The following is a 26,567-nucleotide window of genomic DNA, read 5'->3' as shown; positions in this document are numbered from 1 at the left end:
GCCTCAAACGCTAGTCAGCGACAACGGGACGCAGTTCGCGAGCAGCAAGTTCAAGCAGTTCTGCAGCGACAGTGACATCGATCACGTCCCCACGGCACCTTTTCACTTGTCAGGCTGACAGGTTTGTGAACACGCACAAGGGGTCGCTGAAAAACACCCAGAAGGGGAAGGTCTGTGTTGGAAAATCATTGAATCCTGTTAATCTATCGCACAGCACCGAATTGACAGGCCAGCACATCAGGACAAGTCAGCCCTTCGACCTCCGCTAGAGTGCCGACCGAGTGACGAAAAGGAAGAAAACCGAAGAAGCTTTTCTGCACACGATGCCGTCCATGTGAAGGTGAACAGCTGGTACTTGGAACGGTGTGTGAGAAAATCGGCATGGTGATGTACACCGTCTGGGTTGAGGCTCAGCGGACGGTTCGATCGAATGTTGATCAGAGCGCGGTCGTGTCGGTACTACACCAGGTAGCAGCAGGCCGCAATCAGCACTGCCTCTAGAGACGTTCTGCCGGATGCGTGGAGCATTCCGAGAACTGCGCCGCCAGTCCCAACACCATCTTTGTTTCCTACGGACCCCACGAATCCGTCAAGCGAGCTCCCGCCGTTACCACCTGTGCCTGTGCCGTCTAAATCCTCGCAGGTGTCTACGTCCTTGTCCTCGTCATCATTGTTATCTGTGTCTGCTACGTCATCAGCCCCAGGGTTCGCATCGGCAGATAGCCCCTACGCGCGTGGAATGCTAATGGTCTCGGTACGCGAGTTCGGCTGTCACGTACCACTAGAGTCTCTCTAGGAGTTTTCCAAATAAAACAGGAATTTCATTCCTCTTGGAATTAAAATATTCACTCACAAGTTCTCCCAGAGAATGATCCAGGAATTTCTTCAGTAGTTTCTCTAAGAAGTCTATCAGAAATTGTTCAAGAAATTTCACCACAAAACTCTGCTGGAGTTTCTCCAAAGAGCTTACCAGAAATTTCTGCAAGAGTTCATCTCGTCATTTTTTTCAAAAAAAAAAAAAACAAATTTTCTTAAAATTCATCCAACAATGCCACCACAATTTCTCTAGCAATTTCTCTATACATTCTTCCCAAGCTTGCTCTAAAAATTGCTTAATTTTTTTTTTCATAAATTACTCCAGATATTCTTATATGTATTACTTAAGAAATTATCCTAGATATTCCTCCAACACAGCGTTTCTCAAACTATGGGTCGCGACCCACTGCAGTGGGTTACGGGCTGGTTTTTGGTCGGTCGCGAAAGCTTGGGCGATATTTTAATAAATGTCTAAATTATCTTATGTTAGCTAGCCATTGTCTAATGTAATACTCCCTTGGAGAATCGACAGAGTTATTTTAAGAAATGCGGTTTCTCCTTAACGCTATTCAAAGTTTTGTTTTGTAAGTCTTAGTCTGGAGTACATTGAATATTGGCTTTACTGTCTGTGTTCTGAAATTAATACTAAAACTATAATTTTCAATCAAAAGGATATTTGTTACTGCTTGCAGTTTGCATTGTCAGTTAGATTTTCATACACCAAGTTCAGCAGTCAAATATATCAAAAATCAGTGAAAAATACCATACTTCGACAAGAAACCTTATCTATACCAAACTTAAGTAAAGCTTAACTTTGGTAATATTCTGCTGAATATCGATAATCAGAACAACTAAAAAGTGATTTCAATAAAAAAATATATATAAAATAAGTGTGTTTGAAGCATATGACTGAAAATATCAAGAGGATTCATCCGACCATCAACCATTAAGATAATTCTAAAAACTCTCATTGATGTTCACCCATTCGCTGTAAATATTTACAGCATTTTCAACCTGATCTCTCATTTTGAAGTATTTAGCTTTTAAAGTTCTGCAGAAGTACAAAATTGCCACTATATCGTCAAAGAATTTGTATAAAATGTTTTTTTTGTCTAGAATATGTGAAAACCTAAAACCTATTCTGCAGTGCTGCTTGGAGTCAGACTTGATTAGAAACATTGAAATTTATCTCAAATTCTTTCCATCAGACAAAAAAAAAATACTGGACGCTTGGGTACCTTAACCTTACTTAGACTTAAAAAAAACATACAATATTTATAAAAAAAACTATTTACTATTTACGTAACATAAGTTTATCAAATACTGCAAAATACCTATTTTATGCAAATACGTTATGGTGGGTCATCAAATTCTTTAAAAATCGAAAGTGGGTCGCAAGCTGAAAAAGTTTGAGAACCCCTGCTCCAGCACTTCCACGGTTATTTAACTTGCTTTCAGAAATTCTCTCAGAAGCTCATCTTGGAGTTCATTCAGAGATTTTTGCAAGAATTTCACCAGATTGTTTTAGAAATTCCGTCATGAAGTCCTGTGCTTTGAGAAATGCTTCAGATTTTTTTTTCAAGGAATTGTTTTAGAAGTTATGCTAGGAGTTCTTTCAGGTCACCTGGAATGTCTTCGAAGTTTGCTCGCTGAGTTGTTTCATATTTTCTTGCAGGAATTATTTCAGTAACTTGGGCCGTTACAAATATTTATTTCACTTTTTGTTCCACGACCCTTTGGGTGGTCGAGAGGGGGATAAAAATAATAATATTAAAAACTCATCGTTAAAGAATGTTTAGCAAAATCCGAAATTTTGATAAATATTTTTTATCTGCCCCCTCATAATGCAAAATCCAGCCAAAAAATGTTGAAGGGGGGGGGGGGGGGAGACAAAAAGTGAAAATAATATTTGTATCAGCCTTATTGAGATACTGCTACTGAAACTCTTTAGGCAATTATTTCATAGATTCTGCCCTTTACTGGCATTATGCCTAATTTGCTGGTATGTCTGAAATATACTGGAAACTTGTAATTAGAAGGCACTAAATACTGCTAAATGACAAATTGAGAGTTGAAATTTATGACAAAATAAATCGCGTTCTGGCGTGATTCGAACCCACGACTCCGTATTCGCTAGACCGGCGCTTCAACCAACTAAACCTCAGAACAGGTAATGATTCTTAAAATTCATACAGAGATACTTTCCAGAATGACTTGAGTCAAGTCCGTGCACAAGGAGGGGAGTCTTTAAAGAAACATACTTCCGAGAAACACTTGGAGAAATCTCTGGAGGATCCTCTAGAGAAACTCTTGGTTGAATGAGCTTGAGCTTAATTGACCGCCCGTAGATGCTACTCCAGTATTGCCAGACCAGCTACACTCACACAAGGAATTTATAAGATTATCTGCCAAGGACTAGCAGGCATCTTCAGTGTGTGCGCGTTGGTTATGTTGTATTTTTAGGCGATAATGGCGCCTGCCACGTCAGGTTGCAGGTCAATGTGGGGAAGGGATAGAATTGTGTGTTTATTATTCTGAAGATATGCGGCACAGTTCTCTTGATTGCATAACTCGTAGGCATTATCTGATAGATGGACCCTGCGCTGTGAGAGTTGGAAGGAAGGGAAACGGCTGTTCAACCATTTCTGGTTCTAGCGATGGCTATGAACATATCTCGGATACTTTTTCAAAACGTCGTATCAACATTGCGATTGCGGATTTGCGTGTATTATGTGTCGTTTTGAAAAAGTATCCGAGATATGAATATACATGAGCTAGATGAGTGGATAGAAAGATATAAAGTAGAAGGAAAGAGACGGGCCAGGGAGTGAACCCAGGACCTTATGCATATTGCATATGAATCAGGAGCGGTAGCCACTAGACCACCAAGCCCGTCGACTAGAGAAACTTTTGTTTGAATCATTAGAGAAACACCAGGAGATCTCCTGACGAAATCTCTAAATATTCCCGAAGGAATATCTGATACAATTCCAGACAAAAAATATCTACTAGTTCTTTAATTCATGTTTGTTAGAGGAAACTTTAGAAAAATTCCTTGAAGAAATGCAGTACAATTCTTGAAAAAATCTCTGGATGAGTTCCTAGAAGTATTTTCGAAAGAATTCATGAGAGCTACTAGAGAGGAATCCTATATAGAAGGACTCGTGAAGGAATATCTGGATGAGTTCGTAAAAGAATTCTTGGGTGAGTTTATGTAGTAAAAGCACCTGGAATAATTTTAAAAGCAGTTATTTTTCTTTATGAAATAATTACATTGAGAACCCCTGCCACAATCTGGTACACTGTTCCGTCTGAAGTGTACAATCGATTTCTTGTTTTCCCCCGATTCCCAAAATAAGAACGAAACGGATGAATGTGTCCTCGGAGATGAGCGGTTAAAGTTTTTCCATCGATAAATTCGTATCAGACACTTCCCCTAGCCCGGTGATCCCATTCCAGATTTAGACGATATATCTGGAGCAACATTTGAAAAGGGCCCAAGAGGTCTTGTGTCTTTTTTAGAAAACGCTCCGTAGGGCATAACAGCAGCCCGCCCATGCAAATGAACACCGTTATCCGAAAGATCGATGTTTGCTCTATCTGATAACGGTCTTAGTTTTTGTGAATAAGCTGATGGGGGCTCAGGAGCGACGTGTGAAGACATTGTTTACTAATGCTTGTATGCCCTTTTCAAATGTTGCTCCAGATATGTATGAAGGTAGGTATGGAAAATAGCTTCTTCGGAAACTGTGAAAATCAATGCAGCGTAGAACATGTATACCGTAAGCAGCTCGTATCACCGTCGTCGTCGTCATCGTCGTTATGTTTCTGAGTATCGACCAAGGGATCAAAGGATTTCCGTACCTACGGAATGTGTTGTGTCGTGGGCCATGATGGAGATTGTTCGGTATATTTTTATACGACAAGAATTTGGGGTTACGAATGGGATTATAACCGGCGATTGTGACACAGGTTGAGAAAATTAAATTTGTTTGGGATTTACTCATATCCAAGTTTCCGAGAAGGTTCTTCCGATGATGATTGGGGGATCGTCTGGAGTCGTATCAACTTACCTGCTACTGGAGATAGTTTCCGCATAACACACCACCGTGATTTCCACTAGAAAAAGGGGAAATTGAGATCGTTAGTAGAATAAAATATGGAGAGCTGCTACTTGACCCAATCTGCCGATAAAATCATTGTGAAAGCTCTGTGAGATTACCATAGTTTAAGCACTCTTAAAGTGCAATAATTCATCCCATCATTTGTCCAGTCACGTAAACAAAATTAACAGCTGTTGATTGCTCAACATTTTTGTATTGCGTTCCACAAAATCAGATTAAACCCGCAACAACCACGAAACATCATTTTCTGAACAACAACCATCCTCATCCTGTTTCTCATCCTCTCTCCACTAACACAATTCTGCAACCAGCCAGTTGGTCGAATAAAAATCAGCAACAGAAAGCGGCTTTGCCAGCGATGATGGTGGTGGGCTTGTTACTTTTCAGGGAAAAATCGAAAAATCTCGGCACATGTTTATAAGCGAACGTGATTTGCATAAAAATGTGTTATGAAAATCAATTTCATCTCCCCAACGCCAGCTTCCTGCCCTGCCTGCAAGCTAAGCTCAAAAAACTTCCAATAGTCAAATCCCGCCGGTGAACAATGGGACTGATGTGGGAACAAGTGGTCAAAATCTGTTGGAAATGTGCCAGGGTGGTTGCATAGAATGATTGCTCGAAGTGAAGCTTTACATTGTTGTATCGGTACTCAATTAAAGATTTCTCTTTTAGATATCAGCTTTTCTTACGATTCTTATTTTTCTCGTTCATAACAATATTGATTCCTTGAATTCCTCGAACTTTGAAAATCCATGGATCTCCTTCGGATAAATCCTTTGTGCCATCAATCTGCTGCCGCCAGCCGCCGCACCATCTTAACTGCCATCTTCGCCGTTGTCATCATTTAACCTCGCCGGAAGCCGTCTCTTTTTGGCAGCTCATCCCGTTGTAAGTGAGTGTCCGTCCTGATCCCCAAACGAAAGGATTTCGGCTGCTCGCAATTTTGCTAAACTGCGCCAGCTTCCTCAGAATGAAAAAAAAAAATCCCTCGCCCACCTCGTCCGCGTTGATCCTTTTTTGCGTACACCAAAAAGGCACCAGGAAAGAAACGAGATGATCAAATTATGCAAATTATGCGAGGCGATGTCTGTTCAATATTCCTGGAGGAAAAGTTTTGACGGTGGCGGCTGGCTGGCATCTGATGATGGTATCCGATTTGCGAATCTCTCTCTCTCCGAACGCCCACCACACCGGGACTAAGTGTCCAAAAAGAGGCCCCCCGCAAGCAAAGGGAACCGGAGGATGATTTGCAAGAAAAGCTATAATCTGACTAAGCCATTTTCTGGCACTTTCCACAAATTGGACGTTGTTTGCCGAGTTGCCATAAGTCGGACGCAGAAGGATTGATTATTTCAGCTTGCTCCGGAAGTGGGCATTAGTGCGGGAAATGACCTACGTACATACGGGAATGGTTTTGTGGTAACCGTCTGAGTAGTTTTCGGTGTATGGTTCCTGACCACAACAGGATTTTTAAAAGCGAATTCCTAATGAAACCGTCAAGGCAAGAACGTACAAGGCATTACAGTCTTTCAATGGAAACGGATGAATGAGATGCAAAATAAAAGAGTTCAACTTTTGCACAAGAACTAAACTGCGTGTAATTGCGTTTTTGTAACATTTGCATATTTTACTGGTATTGAGGTAATATCGGGGATCATCATCAAATCACAAGTACTTTCGACTATGAAAAAAATAATAAGTTATTTTGTCTCATTGACAAATGTAACCGCACAACAGTATACTGGAAAAATAGTATTATTGGCAATAATTCCAGCATACAAGAAAGTATTGCCAAGTAATTGATTACGAATTTATGGGAAATGTTTGAAATATCCATACTATCGAAAGTTGTGTCAAATTTTCTCCAATGACTATTTTTGTCGAAAGTTACTGTCTTGTAATTATGGCCAATAAAGCTTGTGCACTTTAGTATTGCTATCCTTTCAATAAGCTGTAGATCAAAATAACGAGCCTGGAAAACAAAGAAGAGAAACGTCAAAATTGGAACAATCGATTTGCTGTTAACCACATAGCGTAGAAATTTACTTCACCATGTGCACTAATCCTTGCCATATCAGACGGAAATAGCCAATAATTACAGGTATTCCAACTAACTTTTACCCGTCGGTATCACAGTGCAACGAAGAAATCATTCTCCGTGGTTGTGAAATACAATGTTTCGTATGCAGAACATCTACGCACACTTTCGCTTGCATCCACCATGCTTTCTTCGCCTACACGGTAAAAAATCTGCACTCTGATATGAACAGATTGGCACTTGAATTCGCACTACTGTCCAAACAGTTTGTTATCATCTAAATATCATTTGAAAAAGAACATCCACTGCCTCTTCAGTTTTACTGGAAGTGCACTTCAATTCACTGTTGACACTGTTTTGGTTTCAAAATAAAAATTAATAAAGTGGGGCCGTCCATATACCACGTGGACAGCTTGGAGGGGGGAGGGGGTTAGCGAAAAGTTCACGCTTGTCCACGGAGAGGGGGGTGGGGGTTCGTCAATTGTCCACGTGGACAACATTGACATATAAATTAGGAAACAAGAATCTACAAACGAAACAAATTATGTCGCATTATTGATGAGATTCTCTTCAATAGTTCTTTCATACATTTTATTTTATTATACATTGTCTTTTAGTTGTAAGTTACTTCTACAAGCAAAAAAATCATGGTATTGATTCACAGACTAATGTTAATTATCAGAATTTCTAATAACATACTTAGCATTCTTCATCGAGGAATATTCTGTAGATTTAAAATGGAGTGTATACCATGCAAATGTTGATGTTTCAGTCAGAAAATATTCATTGAAGTTCTGAATGGATTTTTCGAAGATTCACATCAAATTGAACAAACATTCTAAAAAACACCGTCCTCAATCAGAGGCTGTACAGACTAAATCATTTAGCAATCACTAACATTAGGCGATGGATATTACACGAAAAACACCTAATGAAGAATTTTCCGTTTGACGAAAATTTATCATCAACTGGAGCAAGAATCACTCTCACAAACATTAAGCTGAATTAAAAACAACGTTGAAAACTTGTAAGTACCTATTTTGTGGTACTTGTTTGTATTCTATGTAAAGCTATAGAATATTTGTATTTTATAAAGTTATTATATTTAAGACATTGTTTACGAAGAAGAAAAAACACAATATTAAAAAAAAACTTTTCAAAATCACTTTTTCCCTTTTTTTAGAAATATGAAAAAAAATTTTTTTTTATGTCCACGTGGACATTGGGGGAGGGGGGTAGGGATCAATGAAAAGTCCATGCTTGTCCACGGGGAGGGGGGAGGGGGTCGAAAACCATGAATTTTCTGTCCACGTGGTATATGGACGGCCCCAGTGTACCCCCGCTACACCAAGATTCGATACCAGGACCTTAAGAGTCACAGTCTTCTGCTTTACCACTACACTACTTCACATCTGATAATGAGGTGCGAATCGAAGAGAAACACTTTCTACCACCTGTCATTTTAATTTACTTTCATGCCCAAAACAGTCATTACCAAATCAACAGTTTTTCACTTTGGATTGTATTGCTTTGTACATTAGTGTAAATTGAAGTGATTTTCAGTTATTTTTTTCGGTGGGTTTGTTTTGGTTCTCAAATCAAAACTGACAGCATTGCGATTTAAAAGGAAAAGAATTTATAATCATGTTGATTGGGACGTTGAAAAGTTAAGAGATTTTTCCCTTACATCCAGCGTGCAGAATTTTTACCGTGTAGGGGAAGAAAGCATGGTGGATGCAAGCGAAAGTGTGCGTAGATGTTCTGCATACGAAACATCGTATTTCACAACCACGGAGAATGATTTCTTCGTTGCACTGTGATACCGACGGGAAAAAGTTATGTATTTGATTAATTAAACTGCTTTTCTGCATTCTGCAGCGGTGAAATCTAACTTTGAAGTGCTAAAAAGCTTTTGTGGGATGTGAATTGAAGGTTAGATCAACAAATGATACAGGTGAAGTGAAAATTGGATGGCGATGATAAACAATTCACCTAGCTGCTGCTTTGGTGCGGTTGCTGCCATCGTACACAAAGCGAGGACAATTTTCAACTCGTAAGTGGAGTGAAATTGAAGCATAAAATTTCGCGTAATTATTCGAATTTCTTTACTATAGGTGCTGGTTATTGATAGCCTACATCTTTTTGCTTCCATTTAATGAGTCATTGACAGGTAAGTTGGAATACCTGTAATTATTGGGTCCGGATATTACATGGCCACTTGAGTGTAATAAACATGTACCAATTTATGATCGATTGAGGGCGACTTAAAAAAAATCGGACTAAAATTGATGAAATGCCAGCATTTTGAAAATGAGTTGTCGGGGGTCGGGTACGTGAAGGTTAACAAATAACTTCAATCAGCTCAAATTGCCAGGCAATTACCGAAACTTTTCCTTTCCACTAGATTGAAATAATTTGTACGTCAAAGAGTATATTAGGTTGAATAAGTCCTTAGATGCAAACATTTTTTCAGATCATTATTTAGTTGAGCGGTAGTTGACGAAAATACTCACATAATGGATCATCCCTTTCGGAAAGCTTCAATAATCCTTGGGATGTTCCTCAAAGTAGCAATTTTGGACCTCTTCCCTTTCTACTATTTATAAACGACGCAGCCTTGATCTTACCTTCCAGAACTAGACTTTTCTACGCTGATGACTCCAAAATCTATTTTACTGTAAATTGTGTGAAGGATTACTACAAGCTCTGCTGAACTCGTTCGATGATTGCTGTTCGAAAAATCATTTAGTGCTCAGTGTAAGTAAATGCCAAGTCATCTCATATAGTAAGAAGAAAAATCCCGTTCTCTTCTCGTACGTGTTGTCCGGACGCGACTTAGGAATACTTCTGGATTATACCTATCCTTCACTCTCCACTACAATGACACATTTTGCAAAGCTAAGAGACACCTAAGCTTTGTTCTAAAGGTTACTGCCAGCTTCAAGAATCTGCTTTGCTTGAGATCGCTATAATGCGCCCTAGTTCGTTGAATCCCTGAATTCGACTCGGAAATCTGGACCCCATATAACTCCTCCTACATTATTCGGATGGAGAGTTTTTTGAAAAAGTTTGTATGCCACGCCCTGCGAAACATTCCATGGAGAGACCGGACAAATCTACGGCCCTACCGAGATCGCTGCCTGTTATTAGGAGTTTATACCTTTGAAACCAGACGCAACGTCTCTCAAGCAGAATTTGTAGCCCAATTACTCAATTGATTCACTCTCCATTTTATGACGCCTTAATATAAACGCCCCAGAACGGCAGCTTTACAACCTCAATTTCTTACTTTTGAGAATCCCCGGCATTCTGTACGCCAACACGGTCTACCCAAAATTCTCCATACAAACTTCGGTCATAAACTGTGAAAGCCCGGTCCAATATTTTTCAATAATTCTTTCACTATGACACTTATAGGGTCTCGAGCTCCTGTTCTTTTTTTTCTCATCCCATAACAAAATTTAGCGTTTAACGGTGTAATCATCTAAAATCATAAAACTACCTCAACCAATAGTGTCTGACCAGTCATGTCATCAGTTCATTAGTTGGCCTTTCCAGAAAATACTTTTCAAAGTCTCATGGCTATCAATAAACACTTTCTTATACCTCATTACCACAATGTAAATTAGTGTGGCACCTCTCCGGATTTTCTGAAACTCCGGAAGTCCGAACCAGTTTATTCGTTTGGAACCGAATTGGGATCTGAGCAGGCGTTCTTGAAGTTAATTGCTCTGACACGCAAGTTATATGTCTACTGCGTTCTCGTTCAAAAAATGAACGCATTAATTTCATTTTTGGCTCACGTTCAGGTCAAATGTAACACTGCATAAAAAATAGCCTGTATTTAAAAGAAGGAATAATATTTGATGAAAACTCTGCAGCCTCATCATCCGAACATAGTAAAGTTAAACACTTAAAAAACTCCTAAAGAAGGTAAAACCTCTGATCAAAAAAATATCTGCAGCTATATCATTCAAACACAGTACGGAATACGAACATCTGTTCAAAAGAAGGATACATCTCTGGTGAAAAATTCAGCAGTTGATACATGAAGACGCAATGCAATTAGTGAACTTGAAAGAACAGCCTATGTATCAAAGAAGAAAACATATCTAATGAAAAAGCATCAACTATAACATTCAAACACAGTACAAACACGAAACTTTAAAAATCAGCATATGTTCAAACGAAAGAAACATTTTGAGAACGAAACATCAAAACTATGGTATCCACTCTCAGCACAAATGTAAAACTTGATAGAATAGCATATGTTCAGAAGAAGGAAAAATTTCTGATGGAAAAGTTAGCAAAACGGAATAAAACTCTAATATTTTTAAGCACGATTAACCCACCGCTTGAAATACTCTTACCATTTTACGTTGAGGATGTATGCACCAATGATGAAGATCAGCAGCTGGATTTCAAAAAGATAAATGTTGATGCTCTCGAAACATATCTCAGCCTCTTTGACTGGTCACCAATACACAACTGCAGTGATGTGGATCAAGCTACTGCCTATTTTCTATGTGTGTCACTGGCGTAGCCACGGGGGGGGTTTTAGGGTTAAACCCCCCCCCCCCCCAGAGCCAAAATTTCTATAGCAAATTTCTAGTATAAAACGCTTTGAGATGAAAAAATTTTTCGGCTGCGCCGCTATTTTTAACCTACACCTCAAATTCATAGTATATTTTTACGAAATGTGAGTGTCAAATAAAAAAAAGTATTATTGAACATCAAAAACCCCTCCCAGAGCAAATTTCTGGCTACGCCACTGATGTGTGTTATTCAGCATGGTTAGTCGAACATGTTCCAATTAAACGTAAGCCACGGCTACCTCCCTGGGAAAATCACGAATTGCGGACCCTCAAGCGCAGAAAGAATGCAGCGCTACGTAAACTGCGAAAATTTCGTACACCGCTCCTGAGAACCGAGTTTAAGATTATCAGCAGAGCTTATACGACGATGAACACCTATCGCTACCGTGGTTTTGTTCTGAGAGCTCAAAATCATCTCCGTCGTAATCCGAAATCATTTTGGGCTTTTGTCAACAGCAAATGTAAAGACTACAGCTTTCCAGTGAACATGTTCTTTGGCGATAAGCACTGTACTACGGCTAGTGATAAATGTACGTTATTTGCTGAGCGGTTCTATAGTGTGTTCAACAATACATCATGTACCGATTTTGAACTGAAACAAGCAACCAATAATGTTGCTACAGACGCTGTGGATATTGATGTTTTTAAAGTAACTGACTCGATGATCGTACGCGCTACAGACAAGTTGAAAAGTTCTTATAAACCTGGTCCGGATGGTATCTACAAGAAGTGTGCCGAGTGACTTCTGGTGCCGTTACGGTTTATTTTCAACCTACCTTTGAGGCAAGGTAAGTTTCCAGAGATTAGGAAAAGCTTCATCATGTTTCCAGTATTTGAAAAAGGATCGAAAAGGGACATCTCCAACTATCGTGGGATAACTTCATTGAGTGGTGGGTCTAAGATCTTCGAGATAGTCGTAAATGAGTACTTGTTTTTAAAGTTAAACAATACATTTCGTCCGACCAACACGGCTTCTTTCCACGAAGATCTCTAACATCGAACCTGGTTGAATGTACTACCACGTGCCTCACCAGTAAAGGGTGAGTCGTTATTTATTGTGCCACCCTACCTTCAACTGATTCGCAAATTGTCTACAGTTATCGAAATAAAACCAAATTTTGACAGTAGTTTTGTACATATATTTATTACAACATTTTTATATCGGTTCAAATTTAGAATGCGTTTTGGTAAAATTTACGACATTTTTGATTTGAGCAAGGACTGCAAGTTGATGCGGTTTACACCGATCTCACCGCCGCCTTCGACCGGATCAATCATCACATTCTTCTGGTGGATATCAGGAAAATTGGCGCATCTGATAATTTTGTAATGTGGCTGAAAAGCTACCTTGTTGGGCGTAAACTTAAGAATTCGATCTTGCTGTTTGCGGGAATTCTCATACACATCAGGAGTTCCCCAAAGAAGGAATCTAGGGCCATTATTGTTCTTCATTTTCTTCAATGACGTCACGAATATTCTTCCTCATGGCTGCAGACTACTGTTTGCCGATGACCTTAAAATCTACGTCGTCATTCGGAGTAAAAACGACTGCCTATTGCTGCAAACTTTTCTGAATGAAAGAGACGAACCAGCCAAGGGCTGAAAGTCTGTTTAATAAAGACAAATCAATCAATTTTCTGAATGAATTTGCTGCTTGGTGTTCACGCAATCATATGTCGCTGAGCATTTGTAAATGTTCAGTGATCTCGTTTCATAGGAAGTTGAACCCTGTGATATTTAACTATAAGATTAATGATATTCCACTTGAAAGATCATCAGTTGTAAGAGATCTGGGGGTCTTGTTGGACAGTAATCTCACATTTAACCAGCAAAGGAGCTCTGTCATTGACAAAGGCCAACCGCCAGCTTGGTTTTATTTTCAAAATTTCTCGTGAATTCAAGGATCTCTATTGTTTGAAATCTCTTTTTTGCTCACTTGTACGATCGATAGTCGAAACTGCTGATGTTGTATGGACTCCGTATCAGTCTACATGGGTTGAACATATCGAAGGCATTAAAAACCTTTTCTTCGACATGCCCTCGCTAACTTACCATGGAGGAACCCAGCCAATTTACCGCCCTACCGAGATCGTTGCCGGTTACTCAACCTGGATACATTAGAGCACCGACGTCACGTGAACCAAGCAATTTTTGTTGCCAAGATTTTGAAAGGAGACATTGATTCTTGTACGCTTCCTTCCTTACTTCCTTATGTTCCTCCAAGGGCCCTTCGTAATCACACTCTCCTGCGCCCCAGTCTGCATAGGACTGACTATGGAAGTTACGCGCCGTTTCCTGCGATGATTAACATAATCAACGAATTCAATAAAGTGCAGCAGCTTTTTAATTTTAACACGTCGTTAGCCAGCTTTAGGAATAAGGTTCTTGCTTTAAATTTACAATGAATGTTAGTTTTAATTGTTACATATGTTTTAATTAGTAATGTTCACTAGGATATAAAATCCGATGAATGTATTTTTAATAAATAAATAAATAAATTGCTTTTGGTCCAAATGTCCTTTCGTCCAAACGTACTTTCGACCAAATGTCGTTGACCAAATGCTATTTGACTAAATATTATTCGACCAAATGTCCTAAAGCCGTGATTCCTGCATACATTTGGTCATGTTTTACCATACTTTCTTATTTTATGTTTTATCACTTGGAGCTAGTATCGAACCCTACCTTACAGCATATTACGATTAGAAGCATAATGACTTCAACCACATGAACAAAAGTCTACCCATACTTACATTCGGGAAAATCATGGTGTTTGAATTTATTATCATTGAAAACGCGAAATATTATTATTCAAATATACAAATCACAACTAACATCACAATCCTATCCTCACCTCATTGCGCAAGTCTTGTTTACATTATACAAATATTAAACAAAACAATAAATTTTCATCGAAATTACACCCCATTTTATGTTCTAGCCAATGCAATCAAACATCCATTGACATGGCTTGCCACTACGCCGCAACATGTTTTCTTTCACCATGATGCAGGAACAAAAACTCTCCCTTTGCATTCGTTCAGCTATCAACTACAAAAAATAACAAACTAACCAGCCACAACTGAGCAAAAACCACCACGGTCATACAATGCATCCAACTTTAATAACAAGGGTTATTGAGTTTTATGGCACTTATAACCGTTTCGAGTTTTCACCCCTTTCGACCGGATTGGCTATCGTTTCGTTAGATTCTTTCAGATTCCTATTTGCCAACCAGCAGTGAACTTCACGGTGCAGCACCACCGCCCGGTTGAAACGTTTCAACTTCACAGGTCGTCGGAGATCCACCTTCAGTTGTATGAAAAGCCTGATGAAATGGACGGCGACGGCCGGCCTCGTTGACTAATTGCGAACGACGGGATGTGAAATTGCTTCCAATAACTTTGAGGCTTTTTCAGTTTAAACGAACCACATCACTGTCAGCTCGAAACACTGAACATAAATTATGTGATCAACGCACAAAAATATATTAAATGTCAGTTTGCGTAAAAAAGTTTCAACATTTCCATAATTCAGTTGGCTGACGACAAAAAATATTATGCACGCCACAGTTACTGTAGTAGGTACTCCGTCAGAACTTTTACTATCCGGGTCAGCTGACGTGGAGGGCGATATGCTCCAGAAGGCTCTCAGGGTGGAACCTTGGTCTCCGAGGGTTGCCGGATTCCCTCCAGAGGAAACCCAAATTTCAGATACGACTCTGCCCGTCCCCGAACATGTGTTTGTATGACGGTATGAGGTTGCAACAGCAGCAGCAGCCTTTCAGAGTAAACTCCGAACTCCGGGGAAATATGCAAATACATGTTTAAACCCATTGACCTCACGTCAGCTTTGTTTTTCGACCTGCTGTTAAAATGGATGTTATTATTGCTGAACGGTTCATCCTTTCCCATATGGTTCGCTTCCTTCCTTCCTTCCATCCGCATTCGCTTGGTTGACCGGTTCACATATGGGCAGTCGCCAGCAGTTCAGTGGAATATTCGGACGACGACGGCGAGAGCATGGTTTCGGTTAGGAACAAGAATGAGTGACACACGTTCTACCTATGCTGAAGTAGGGCGGATGCCAGGCAAGGAAGCAAGGGCTTAGTTTGTCTTTTTTGGGTTAGGTTTTATCGAAAATTGTGTGCGACATGGTATCGCCGGTAGCGGCGGGTGGTGTACGACGTCGAGACGATGGACAAATGCGATAAACGCTCGATTACACGAAATAATGTCTATGTCACTATGAACAGCAGCAGCAGCAAGAGCAGCAGCAACATCGTACCTTCCATGTTCGTGAATCAATATGCTTGTCGCTTTTTTAGCTATGTAAATGATGCAGCCTTAGTTGATGGTTCAACCGAGGTGAAGAATTGCGGACGACGGAAGAAGGCGAACGAGAGGTAATCGATTAGGGCACGTTTAGAGACCAATTAAATGTGCATTAATGTCTACTCGAGTGTGAACCGTATCATGGAGCGAACTTGCCACAGATATCCAGGGAATTCCTACATGTCAAAGCAAACGCAACGTACGGTGCGTTTGGAACGGTTGAGTTTTTTGACCCCCACCGTGACCACTTGGCACAGACCATGCCACGTAATCCGGCAATGTCGTAGTACACAATCGAAGAAGCGTGCCGCTCGCATTCAACACGTTCCGCTCCGTACCGATGGATCGTGCTGTCGTCTGGCTTCCCAGAATCGCGCACCGTACTCCGACCAGTTTGCCGTACGTGTGTGAGAATTTTCCGCCCAATCTATGCATGCTTCTTTAGTTCCCAAGCGGTATCAATATAGGCTTCAACGCGCACAAAAGAGCACTCTACACTCTGAGGCGGCACGAGCCCATGATGAAATTCTCCAAAAGTCAAGCCTCTCTGAATAATTCAGCCCGATAACACGACATTTATAGCGCTTTAATCGCTGCTAGACAAGATGAATGGGTTTAGTTGAATAAACAGCTGGAAGCAGGCAACGAGCACCGATCAAAAATTCCGTATTCAAATTTATTCTATTAAATTCAATGAATCTTAAGGAGAAGCTCCCGGTGTGAATTCGGGAAGGGCACATTTCCTATCGATAGATGGGTCGAGCACACCGAAGTTCAAGGGTTGTCTGTATCGAACACTGGCGGCTAGCTGTATTCATCGCCCACCCCGTCGTCGTTCCTACTCTTCTTCACGTTCTATGCCAAAGGGTTCGATTTTAACCACAGCATTCCAGCTCGAAGCCTATTGTTGCTCCCAATTGTAGGTCGGCAATGCAGAAAGTCAGATGGGAAATTGATATCGCTGCTGTCTTGTACACATCTTCCACATTTGCTTATCGATCGGTCCGTTTCTTTTACCCATATTGATTTCTCTCCGTCTCGTCCCTCCGTATCCCGTAACTCTTCTGCTGTTGTTGTTCATGAATGGAACCCCCGTCCGCCGGCGCACAACTGCCGGAATCCGAAACGAAGACTTTAATTTGATGGGGAATCTTTTGCTTCGGCGGACCACCTCCCGGCTGGGTCCAGATTTCCCATCTGAGGATGATACTGCTGTGCCGCCACCATCGCGTCGCTGCAGTCAGGGTAACATGTGGTGGTGCTTCGATCTCTAAATTATGGGCTGAAATTTGGCTCTTGCTTTGCATATAGGACGCCTACTTGCTGCGCTAAACATGAAACGGGAGGATCCGAGAGACCGTACACACATCTGATAATCGAATTAGGTTCGTTGAACCTATCAATTATCGATGCTTATTAGAGTGGCAGCTATGCAGCATAATGATGTGAGGAGAGAAAGAGTTTGGAGATAAACGCAATATAGAATTTGCTGACGTTGGTTGAGTTGAATAGAAATTCAAAAACGTGACAGTATTTTACTCCGAATTGATGTATTTATGTCCGACGACGAAGGTTGGTTTGGGATGATGACTCATGGTCACCTGAGGATTAGCTAAGGATACCGTTGAAGCGAGTTTAAACTGATAAGGTAAATTTTCATGACTTAAGACAAACATGGCCGAAATTGAGATAACATGACGTAAATTCCAATAGTTTTATTTTAGCTGACACTATTAACTCGCACACCGCAATAATCAAATAGTTTACGTTGGTTCTTTGAACAAGTTGTTTTTAAGGTTACCTTTCTCAACGGTAAGTTGAGTTGGCTTATCGAGGACTACTTTATGGTGATTTCCTGTGATCTGAACCTTGCTAAGGAAGATCTTTAGTGGTGTGCAAGATAACGATGTGTGGCGGCAAAGGTTGAACCACGAGCTCGCTATACTCTAAGGTGAACTCAGTCTACTGGAAGTAGCGGAAGCAATATACGGTGGGCAGTGTATATTTCTATAATATAGAACAGTCAACGAAGGAGGCATAACTGCATCTATGACATACCAAACCGTTCCCATTTCCACCTGACTCAGGTCCTTTCAGGCCATGGTTGCTTCCGACAATATCTACTCCGTTTTGGGCATGCGGATTCTCCCGAATGCCCAATGGGCAATGGTTTAGAGGAAACGGCGGAACACGTTTTGTTTGTGTGCCCGCGTTTCGCACAATGCGTGACCACATGCCTGCCACATGCAGAGAGGCCACAACTCCGGACAATCTTGTCCAGAGGATGTGTGGGGATCAGTTTGACTGGAATGCCGTTTCAACGACTGTCACCCATATCGTCGTGTAGCTACGCGTGGACTCGGAGAATGGCTAGTACAAACTACCCCTGTGTATCGCCGCCGACACTTTTTGCCTCACGCCGACGCCGAACGCGGTATTTTTCACGTCGATGATAAGAGCACGAACAAATTAAGTTTATCACTATCATAACAGTTTAACTGCAATAATTGATTTATCTTCATTCATTTTATAATTTGTTAATGATAATATATCAAAAATAATATAATATGATTCTATTGTTTTATACAGACTGCATAACTACATAAATTCCTACAGGATACTTCCAAAGATCCCTCATGAAATTTCTTCGAAGATTCTTTTAAAATTCCAAACAAGTTTTTCTCCAGAAGTTCTTTTAGAAAGGAGTTAAAGAAAAGTTAAAGAGTTAAAGAAGACTTTCTTTAGATCTCTTCAGAAGTTCTTATAAAGGTGTCTCCTTCAAAGATTCATGCAGGAGGATTCAGGGATGCATCTAGGACTTTTATCATGGATTTTTTTTTTCAGAAGATCTCTGGAATTCTGACAAGAGCTCCTTCAGGGGTTACTCCAGGAGTTCTATCAGAGATTCTTCGAAGAGGATTCAGGGATGCCTCCTCGAGATCAGATCAGATTCTATCAGTGATTCATCCAGAGGGGATTATCATATGAGATCCTTCAGAGATTAGTCTTGGATTTCATCTAGGGATTCCTTCTGAAGTTCCTTCAGGAAATCCTACAAAAGTTTTTTAGGTATTAGTCCAGGCGTTCCTTTAAAGATTCCTCCAGGAATTCCTTCAGAAATTACTCTTGAATTCTAATCAGGGATTTTTCCTGGCGCTTCTTTGGGGATCTCTCTAGAAGGTTCTCCAGAGTTACATCAAGAGTTCCTACAAGAGTTTCTACTGGGATCACTCCTGGATTTTTTTTAGGAATTACCCCAGAAATTACTTCAGAAATTCCTGCAGGAGTTCCTTCAAGTACTTCTCCGGAAACTTGCCTCCTTAAAATTATACAGGGGATACGCTTCATCAGGGATCCCTTCAGAAGTTTCCTCAACTATTCTAGCAGGAATTCCTTCAAGGGGAGGACGATCGCAGAGTTTGGAACTGGAGCCACACAGCCATGGACCGAGTAGAATGGAGACGGTTACTATGTGCAGTAGAGGCCATTCACGCCTTAGTCTGATCGATAAGGTAGCATTGGAGGAGCCAGCATTTTATTTTGTCTTTTTTACTCACTCTCCTAAACATACAACAGAAAAAAAAGATAAAAGAGGAGGCAGTTTGCAGTATATGCAGACGTTCCTTCAGAGATCTCTCCAGGATTTCCTTCAGCGATTCTTACAGGAGGATCCAAGAACTATGCAGTTCAAGTAAACGGGTTGAGGTAAACTCCGAGGCAAAGTACAAGTCTGTTACTTGAATCTTGTACAAGCAAACGGAAGCTCCGCAAAAGATGGTGCTGTCTACTTTTGCGTTACTGTAGAAATACGTGAGAGCGTGCCAGATATACAGATTTTTCTGTATTATACAGATTTTTGACCTTCTATACAGACAAGATACAGAGTACAGAAAAATACAGATTTTTTAAATGTTATACAGATTTCTCCAGAAAACATAAAACTTTAAATATACTGAAAACTTTATTAATTGCCGCTTAAACTTTAAAGAATTTATGAAAATTTATACATTTTGACACATGTTTTAGAAAAATCAATACCAGTAAAATTAAATACCATCAAAAAGTAGTACTTTTTTGTTAGTTTCTAATAAAATCTAGGACTCTCAGTAAAATACCCTCAAATATGGCAACACAGAAAAATCTGTATTGATACAGATTTTTTGATAAAATAATCTGGCATCTCTGCGCCCAATAGGCCTACTTGATCGCCTGCCTTGTGTCGTTGTGGACGGACCATTATAATAATTTAAATCCACTATCACACAGGCACCTCCAGTAGAATTCAGGGATTCACAAACCCAGAAGATTCTTCAGGGATTCCTACAGAAGTTCATTCAGGGATTAGTCCAAGAGTTCCTTCTAAGATTCCTCTAGGAATTCTTTCAGGGATTCCTTCTCAAAATTCTTCGGAGTTTCCACCTGGAAATCCTTCAGAGATTCCTCCTGGAATTCCTTCGGGATTCCTGCTGATATTCCTTCAGGGATTCCTCATGAGATTCCTTCGCGGTTGCCTCCTGGACTTCTTTCAGTATTTTCCTGGATCTCCTTCGAGGGTTCCTCCTGGAATTCCTTTGGGGATTTCTCCTAGAATTTATTAGGGAAGTCCTCCTGAACATCCTTCAAGTATTCCTCCCGTCGAGAATTCCTTCTGGACTTCCATCGAGGATTCCTCCTGGAATTCCTTTGGGGATTCCTCCTGAAATTATTTTGGGGGTTACTCCTGTAATTCCTCCGAGGATTCATTCTGGAATGTCAGTGGGGATTTCTCCTGGAAATATTTTGGAAATTCCTCTTGGGATTCCTCCTGGACATCCTTCGAGGATTACCCCAGGACTTCCATCGAGGATTCCTCCTGGACTTCCTTCATAGATAAATCCTGGAATTTCTACGGAGATTCCTCCAGGAATTCCTTCGGGTATTCCTCATGGATTCTTCTGCCGAGATTGCTTTTGCTGAGGATTGCTGCTGCCGAGAATTGCTTCTGCACTCCCATCGAGGATTCCTCCTGGACTTCCTCCGGGGATATCTCCAGGAATTCCTTCTGGTATTCCTCAGGGATTACCTTCGGGGATTCTTCCTGGCCTTCCTTCGGAGATTCCTCCTGGAATTTCTTCGGGGATTCTTCCTGAAATTTCTTCGAGAAATTCTCCTGGAATACCTTCGAAGATTTCTTTAGAAATTCTTTTGAGGATTACTCCTGTGATTCCTCCAAGGATTAATTCTGGAATTTTTGTGGCGATTACTCCTGGAAATATTTTAGAAATTCCTTTTGGGGTTCCTCCTGGACATCCTTTGGGGATTCATCCTGGACATCCGTCGGGAATTCCTCCCGATTGCTTTCGGGGATTTTTCCTGGAGTTCCTTCTGCGATTCATTCTGGAATATCTTCGAAGATTCCTCCTGGACTTTCATCGGGGATTCTCCTACAGAAGTTCATTAAGGGATTAGTCCAGGAGTTCCTTCAAAGATTCCTCCAGATTTTCTTTAGAAGACTCCTCGAGAAGTTAATTGAGGTCATCCAGGAGTTGGATGCACGGATGCCTCTAGGATAGCATAGCATAGCATAGCATAGCATAGCATAGCATAGCATAGCATAGCATAGCATAGCATAGCCGACCGTACACATCCTGGGGTGGCCGTCGATAGAGACGTTTAATGCGCCAGAAGAGTTGCCAGGGACTTGACAAACCTTTCATTTAACGAACTCTCGACACCTGGCCAGGTCCTTACGATCAGCGGGGATGGGGAGGAAATGTTGATTAGATATCTACTCAGAATATGTCCAAGAACTTGGCCCACTTCATAGATATCTGGAGTTGGAAATTGGATGGGGTTTAATAGGATGCTTTCCTTGGCGAAAAAGCGTATGAGAAATTGTCATATTTAGTTTTGTCATTTACGTAACGCTCTAGGGGGAGAGGGGGAGTGTGGCCAAGCGTTACGGCCCATACAAAATTTTTCGGGGTTACATACAAAAAAGCGTTACGGAGGGGGGAGGTGGGGTCGAAAAATGGCGATTTTAGCGTTACGTAATAAATGGATGCTGCCTACCTGGTTACCACATTAACATTAAGCAAGTTTCACAAATTTCTCACGGATGCCTCTAGGATTTACATAAAAGAATTCTCCAGAAGAAAATTCGCGAATTCCTACAGGAGTTTCTTCAGCTATTCTTCTAAGATATTCTTGAAGAATTTCCTCAGGACTTAAATCAGGCATATCTCGAGGATTTCCTTGAATGATCTTTCATGGAGTTCCTACAAGACTTCTTCCAAGACTTTCTTCTGAACTTCCTCTAGCAATTTTTTCCGGTGTTCCTCCTGGAAATTCTTCGGGGATTCTTCTCGGAAATACTTCCACCATCCTGGAACGATTCCCCTGGATATCACTCAAGGATCACTTCTGGAATTCCTTTGGGGATTCCTCCTGGAATTCTTTTATGGATTACTACCGAGCTTTTTACGGGGATTCCTCCAGAAGTTCATTATGGGATTCCTTCTGGAATTCATTCGGGGATTCCTCCTGAAATTCCTTCTGAGATTTCTCCTGGAATTACAACGAGAATTCCTCATATAATTCTTCTTTGAGTTCCTTCTACAATATTTTCGGGGATTCTTTCGAGATTTCCTCCTGAAATTCCTTCAACTATTCCTCCTAGAAGTCTACCTAGACGAAGGCCTTCCCAATAACGGGTAGCCCTAAAAGTACGGCGGATGCGATTGCTTACGACAAGCAATCGCAGAAGCGTGTGAGGCAACTATTAGGTAAGGAGCTACCACAAGGCGCTCGCAAGATTAGGTGGTTGTTAACCCCAAAAGTCGGCATTAAAGGCGGTATATTAAACCCCAGCCAGGCGCCCCGGAAAAATTGGAAAAGTGGGCCTACAAAGGGGGTCATGGAGAGGACGCCCCTTGCACCAAAGTAAAGCGGAAAAAGAACAAGAAGAAACCGCAGGAGGTGCAGAAGCGTAGGGACACCAAGCCTAGGAAACGTAGGAGGGCAGGTGCCAAGCGCGATAAGAACGACGCATTCATGAGCTCGTCACGGCACTACTGCGGCAACAGTGTGAGGTGCAGGTGGCCACCGGAGCCGTTCGGCTACGGAAGGGCCCGGCAGGAACACGGGTAGCCTTGGTGCAGCTACCTGTAGCGCACGTAAATGAGTTCTCTAACATTTCAGGACGCGCGCACTTTTGGGCCTTAAACTGCACCGCGCTCGCGCTGTATACGACGAGCGTGGTTTTTTTTAGTGGTGTTATACTTTTTACAACGGCGCGTCCTGAAGGGTTAAAGTAGGGACTGCAAAGGCCCTGATATATCGCCATCATAGCAGACCCATACCAGTTAGCCAAGTCCCACTATTGGCGTCGAGCCATGAAGAAGAAGAAGTGGACCCATACCGAGTACTTGCCGGCAACGGCAATCGGGTCGCGGATGCATCCGAAAAAATGGCACACATGTGTCTGCTATCAACAAGGGCTTCGTGATCGCCAAGCTAAACGGGATCTGACGTCCGTGCTGATAAAGCGAAAGCCGGTGGAAACAGCCAGTTACTTCAATGCTTGGGTCGTGGAATGGGGAAGCCGTTACAGGAACCACCGGGGTTAGATCCTAGCTAGAGACATTGGCCCTGCTAGATGTCGAATTGGCTAATGTTGATACCAAAAGTACCTTTAGACGAAGCGGAGCGAAGTCGATCATCGATGTTACCTTTTGTAGCCCTGGCCTAACAAGTACCGTAATCCGGGGTATCATTGATCAGCGGGGTAACATTGATCGGCTTGACCCACCTCATGAAATGTTCAAACAAGCATTTTACATTGAAACAGTTTCTGCTATGGAATGGTAAATCGTAATCTGCTATCATTTAGCTATTAAATGACATGCAATTTATGAAAATTGAATTTCATAAACATTGAATTAAATCGATTTTTCCATAACTGTGTTTCGTAGCGCAATGAGATACATTGTCAAACATTCATGCTTGGCGTGAATACTAGATACAATATGAGGATCGAAATCACTGTATTACTTCAATATGATATCCTAGAGTTGGATTTATTAAACGAAACTTTTATGAAAATGCTATTTTTCAGTAAAACATACGATTTATTAAAAGTTGGCTATCAATTCCTTAAGCCATTGCCTACCTTTAGGCGTTATTCGTGGTTTAGAGGATTTTAATCATAAAGTAACTGAAAAAGTACATAATTTGTAAGAATTTGGACAACATATTCGAAATCAGCAACCCCGAATTTAGTAAGTATGTGTATTTTCAACATAAATGAACATTAATCACTGACATGATCAATGTTACCCCAAATCAACAGAATAAAAATTTAGATTAAAAAACTTATTTAAACATGTTTTAAAGTTTTACAATACTTTTTCGAGTACCTTAACACATACTCAGAGGGCCAGTACTTGTTTTAAAAATATAAAACATGTAACGTTTGCTTTAACAAGAGAATTATTCAATAAAGATCGAAAATTCTGATCAATGTTACCCCGGATTACGGTACTTTGAACAGGAAGGTAGATTTCTATGCTCATAGCGATGACCTGGCAGTTCGACTACAATAACAGCAGACAGCTGGTGGCATAAGGGGTGAAAGCCCACCCTGGAAATGGGAAGCTTCCGGCATACCGGTGTAAGCTATTGCGAACCTGCCTGCCTACAGACTAGGCGACGAATGCAGCGAGTACGGCCTGATGAGAAGCGAAATGTGTGACGGGTAGCGATCATGGCTTCGAAAGTCGCGCTCAAGACCGAGAAAAGGGCAAGCAAATAAACTTGCATTAAATTCCTAAATCGTACAGCCATTGAAATGATGTGATCTCCGCTAATAGCGGAAGTGGCGAATATTACACCAATTCCTCATAATAGCCTTTAGGAACTTATTCAACCTAGCAAATGGCAACAATAGAGAACTTTCCGACAACCAAGCAATACAAAACCAACCCGGAACGACCCGGGTTGAACTCCAGCTCCGAAGCACAACAAACAGCAGCGGGAGAGCATTAACAAGTTTAATAGATTCCACTGCTCATTTCCACACAAATGATGTTGGGGAACTTTGTTTTGCTCTGCCACCACCTCATCGAGGAGCTCCAGTTGTGCTGAAGCTGACGCTACTACCACAATGTAGCCCATCCTCTTCGTCGCCGGAAGAAAGTTTTAATCCTATCCTCAAATAAATGAAATTGTAATCCTCCTGTTTTGCCCTGCTTGTGCCATTTCCGGTTACCGGCGATGGCGACGACGACAACGACGATGCCATGCCATCGCGACTAAGAACGATTCGTGTTCGGTGGGATTTGATCTTTGTTCGGGGTCGACAATTTGCGTTCCAAGACACTCGCAGCTCGGGAACACAGAGAGCACTCGGGGAACTTTTATCTCAAAGACTTAGCAACTTTTAATCTGCTTATCTTATCGATTGATGTTCTCTGGCTGCCACTTTCTTTCCGATGCAACCGGTTCTCCGTCGTAGGTACGAGTGCTTGTCTCGCTTGGAGCGTGTAATGAAAATTTATGGAATGGAAGATTTTCTGTTATTATACGTGATTTTGGCTCAACAACTCGTAAGCCAAAGGCTCATATGTCAACAGTCGGAGCAATATGTGACAGCTTTGTGTCAAAGGTTGCATGTCCGGAAGCAGATTTTCCGTATGGCAAAGCCTGTCGTCCATGGTCGGGGTACTTCTCGTAATGGCCCGTTTACATATTTGCTAATTCTACGCGACAGTTCATTTTCGAGCTGTATTGGCGTCAATTTAGCGCAATGTAAACACTTTTTAGCAGACAATAAAATTAGCATGACAAAATCAGAAGCTTCTGAATTCGGTGCTAAAACTAGTGGACAATAATGAGGATATTAGATTGTCCGACACAATTAGCATCATGTAAACGGTCTGCTAGACGAATTGTCAGCTAATTATGCCATCACGCCAATTTTATTGGTAGATAGGGAAGTGTTCACATTACGATAGTTTGGTACCAACACAGTCGGCCAATTTATTGTCCCAGATTTAGCAGCTAAATTTTTAGCGGCAATGTAAACGATACTAGCGTGGATTAAATTGTCCGACAGAATATTGTCACGCGTTATTATCACATATGTAAACGGGCCATAAACTTCCAGAGACATCCAATTTTGACGCTGAATATAACACTCTTCAGATCTCGAGAACTGCGTCCTCCATCAACGAAATGAGATTCGTTGTTCCACGTCCGTCAGAATATTTGATATTATTTAATCAGATGTCGCAAATTTTTCCTCGCAAAAGGGATTCTCTTTCCATTTTGCTTCTGCTACGCGCCGCCGGCATGGAACAGCCTGGCTGTTCTCTCTTTTTGATACCGAAACGAAATTCATCATAATTTTGCAGCTGACAAGCACACCGTCGAAGGAAGCAGAAAGATTTTAATTTTTTGCCTTTCCCCACGCCCACGTCGACCTATTCCCCCACCCACCACCACGGTTACGATATTTGCGTTCATCCCAAAATCCATCTTACTCATGCCAGTCCACCATAGAACCGTTCCCCTTCGCCATCGTGAGCCGCTTTCTGAAGGGCTCTTGGTTTTGAGAATCGCTAAGAACCATAGAAGAGGACCATGCAAAAAATTTAAGAATATAATAACGACAAACTCCCAT

General features: G+C 41.2%; 1 protein-coding gene across 3 annotated transcripts in view; it reads right to left on the bottom strand.

Moving 5' to 3' along the window:
- LOC115264680 (uncharacterized) overlaps positions 1 to 26,567 on the bottom strand; it is a 383,594-nt gene that overhangs the window by 244,382 nt on the left and 112,645 nt on the right. For all 3 annotated transcript variants that reach the window (XM_062859888.1, XM_029868658.2, XM_062859890.1), the window contains exon 3: positions 4,890 to 4,935. In XM_062859888.1, coding sequence (XP_062715872.1) covers positions 4,890 to 4,935 — 46 coding nt within the window. The remainder of the gene's footprint in view (positions 1 to 4,889; positions 4,936 to 26,567) is intronic.

This window comes from Aedes albopictus, chromosome 3, assembly GCF_035046485.1.
Source record: "Aedes albopictus strain Foshan chromosome 3, AalbF5, whole genome shotgun sequence".
NCBI lineage: Eukaryota > Metazoa > Arthropoda > Insecta > Diptera > Culicidae > Aedes > Aedes albopictus.
The sequence above is the reverse complement of the archived record's forward strand: the minus strand, read 5'-3'. Positions and strand labels throughout refer to the sequence as shown.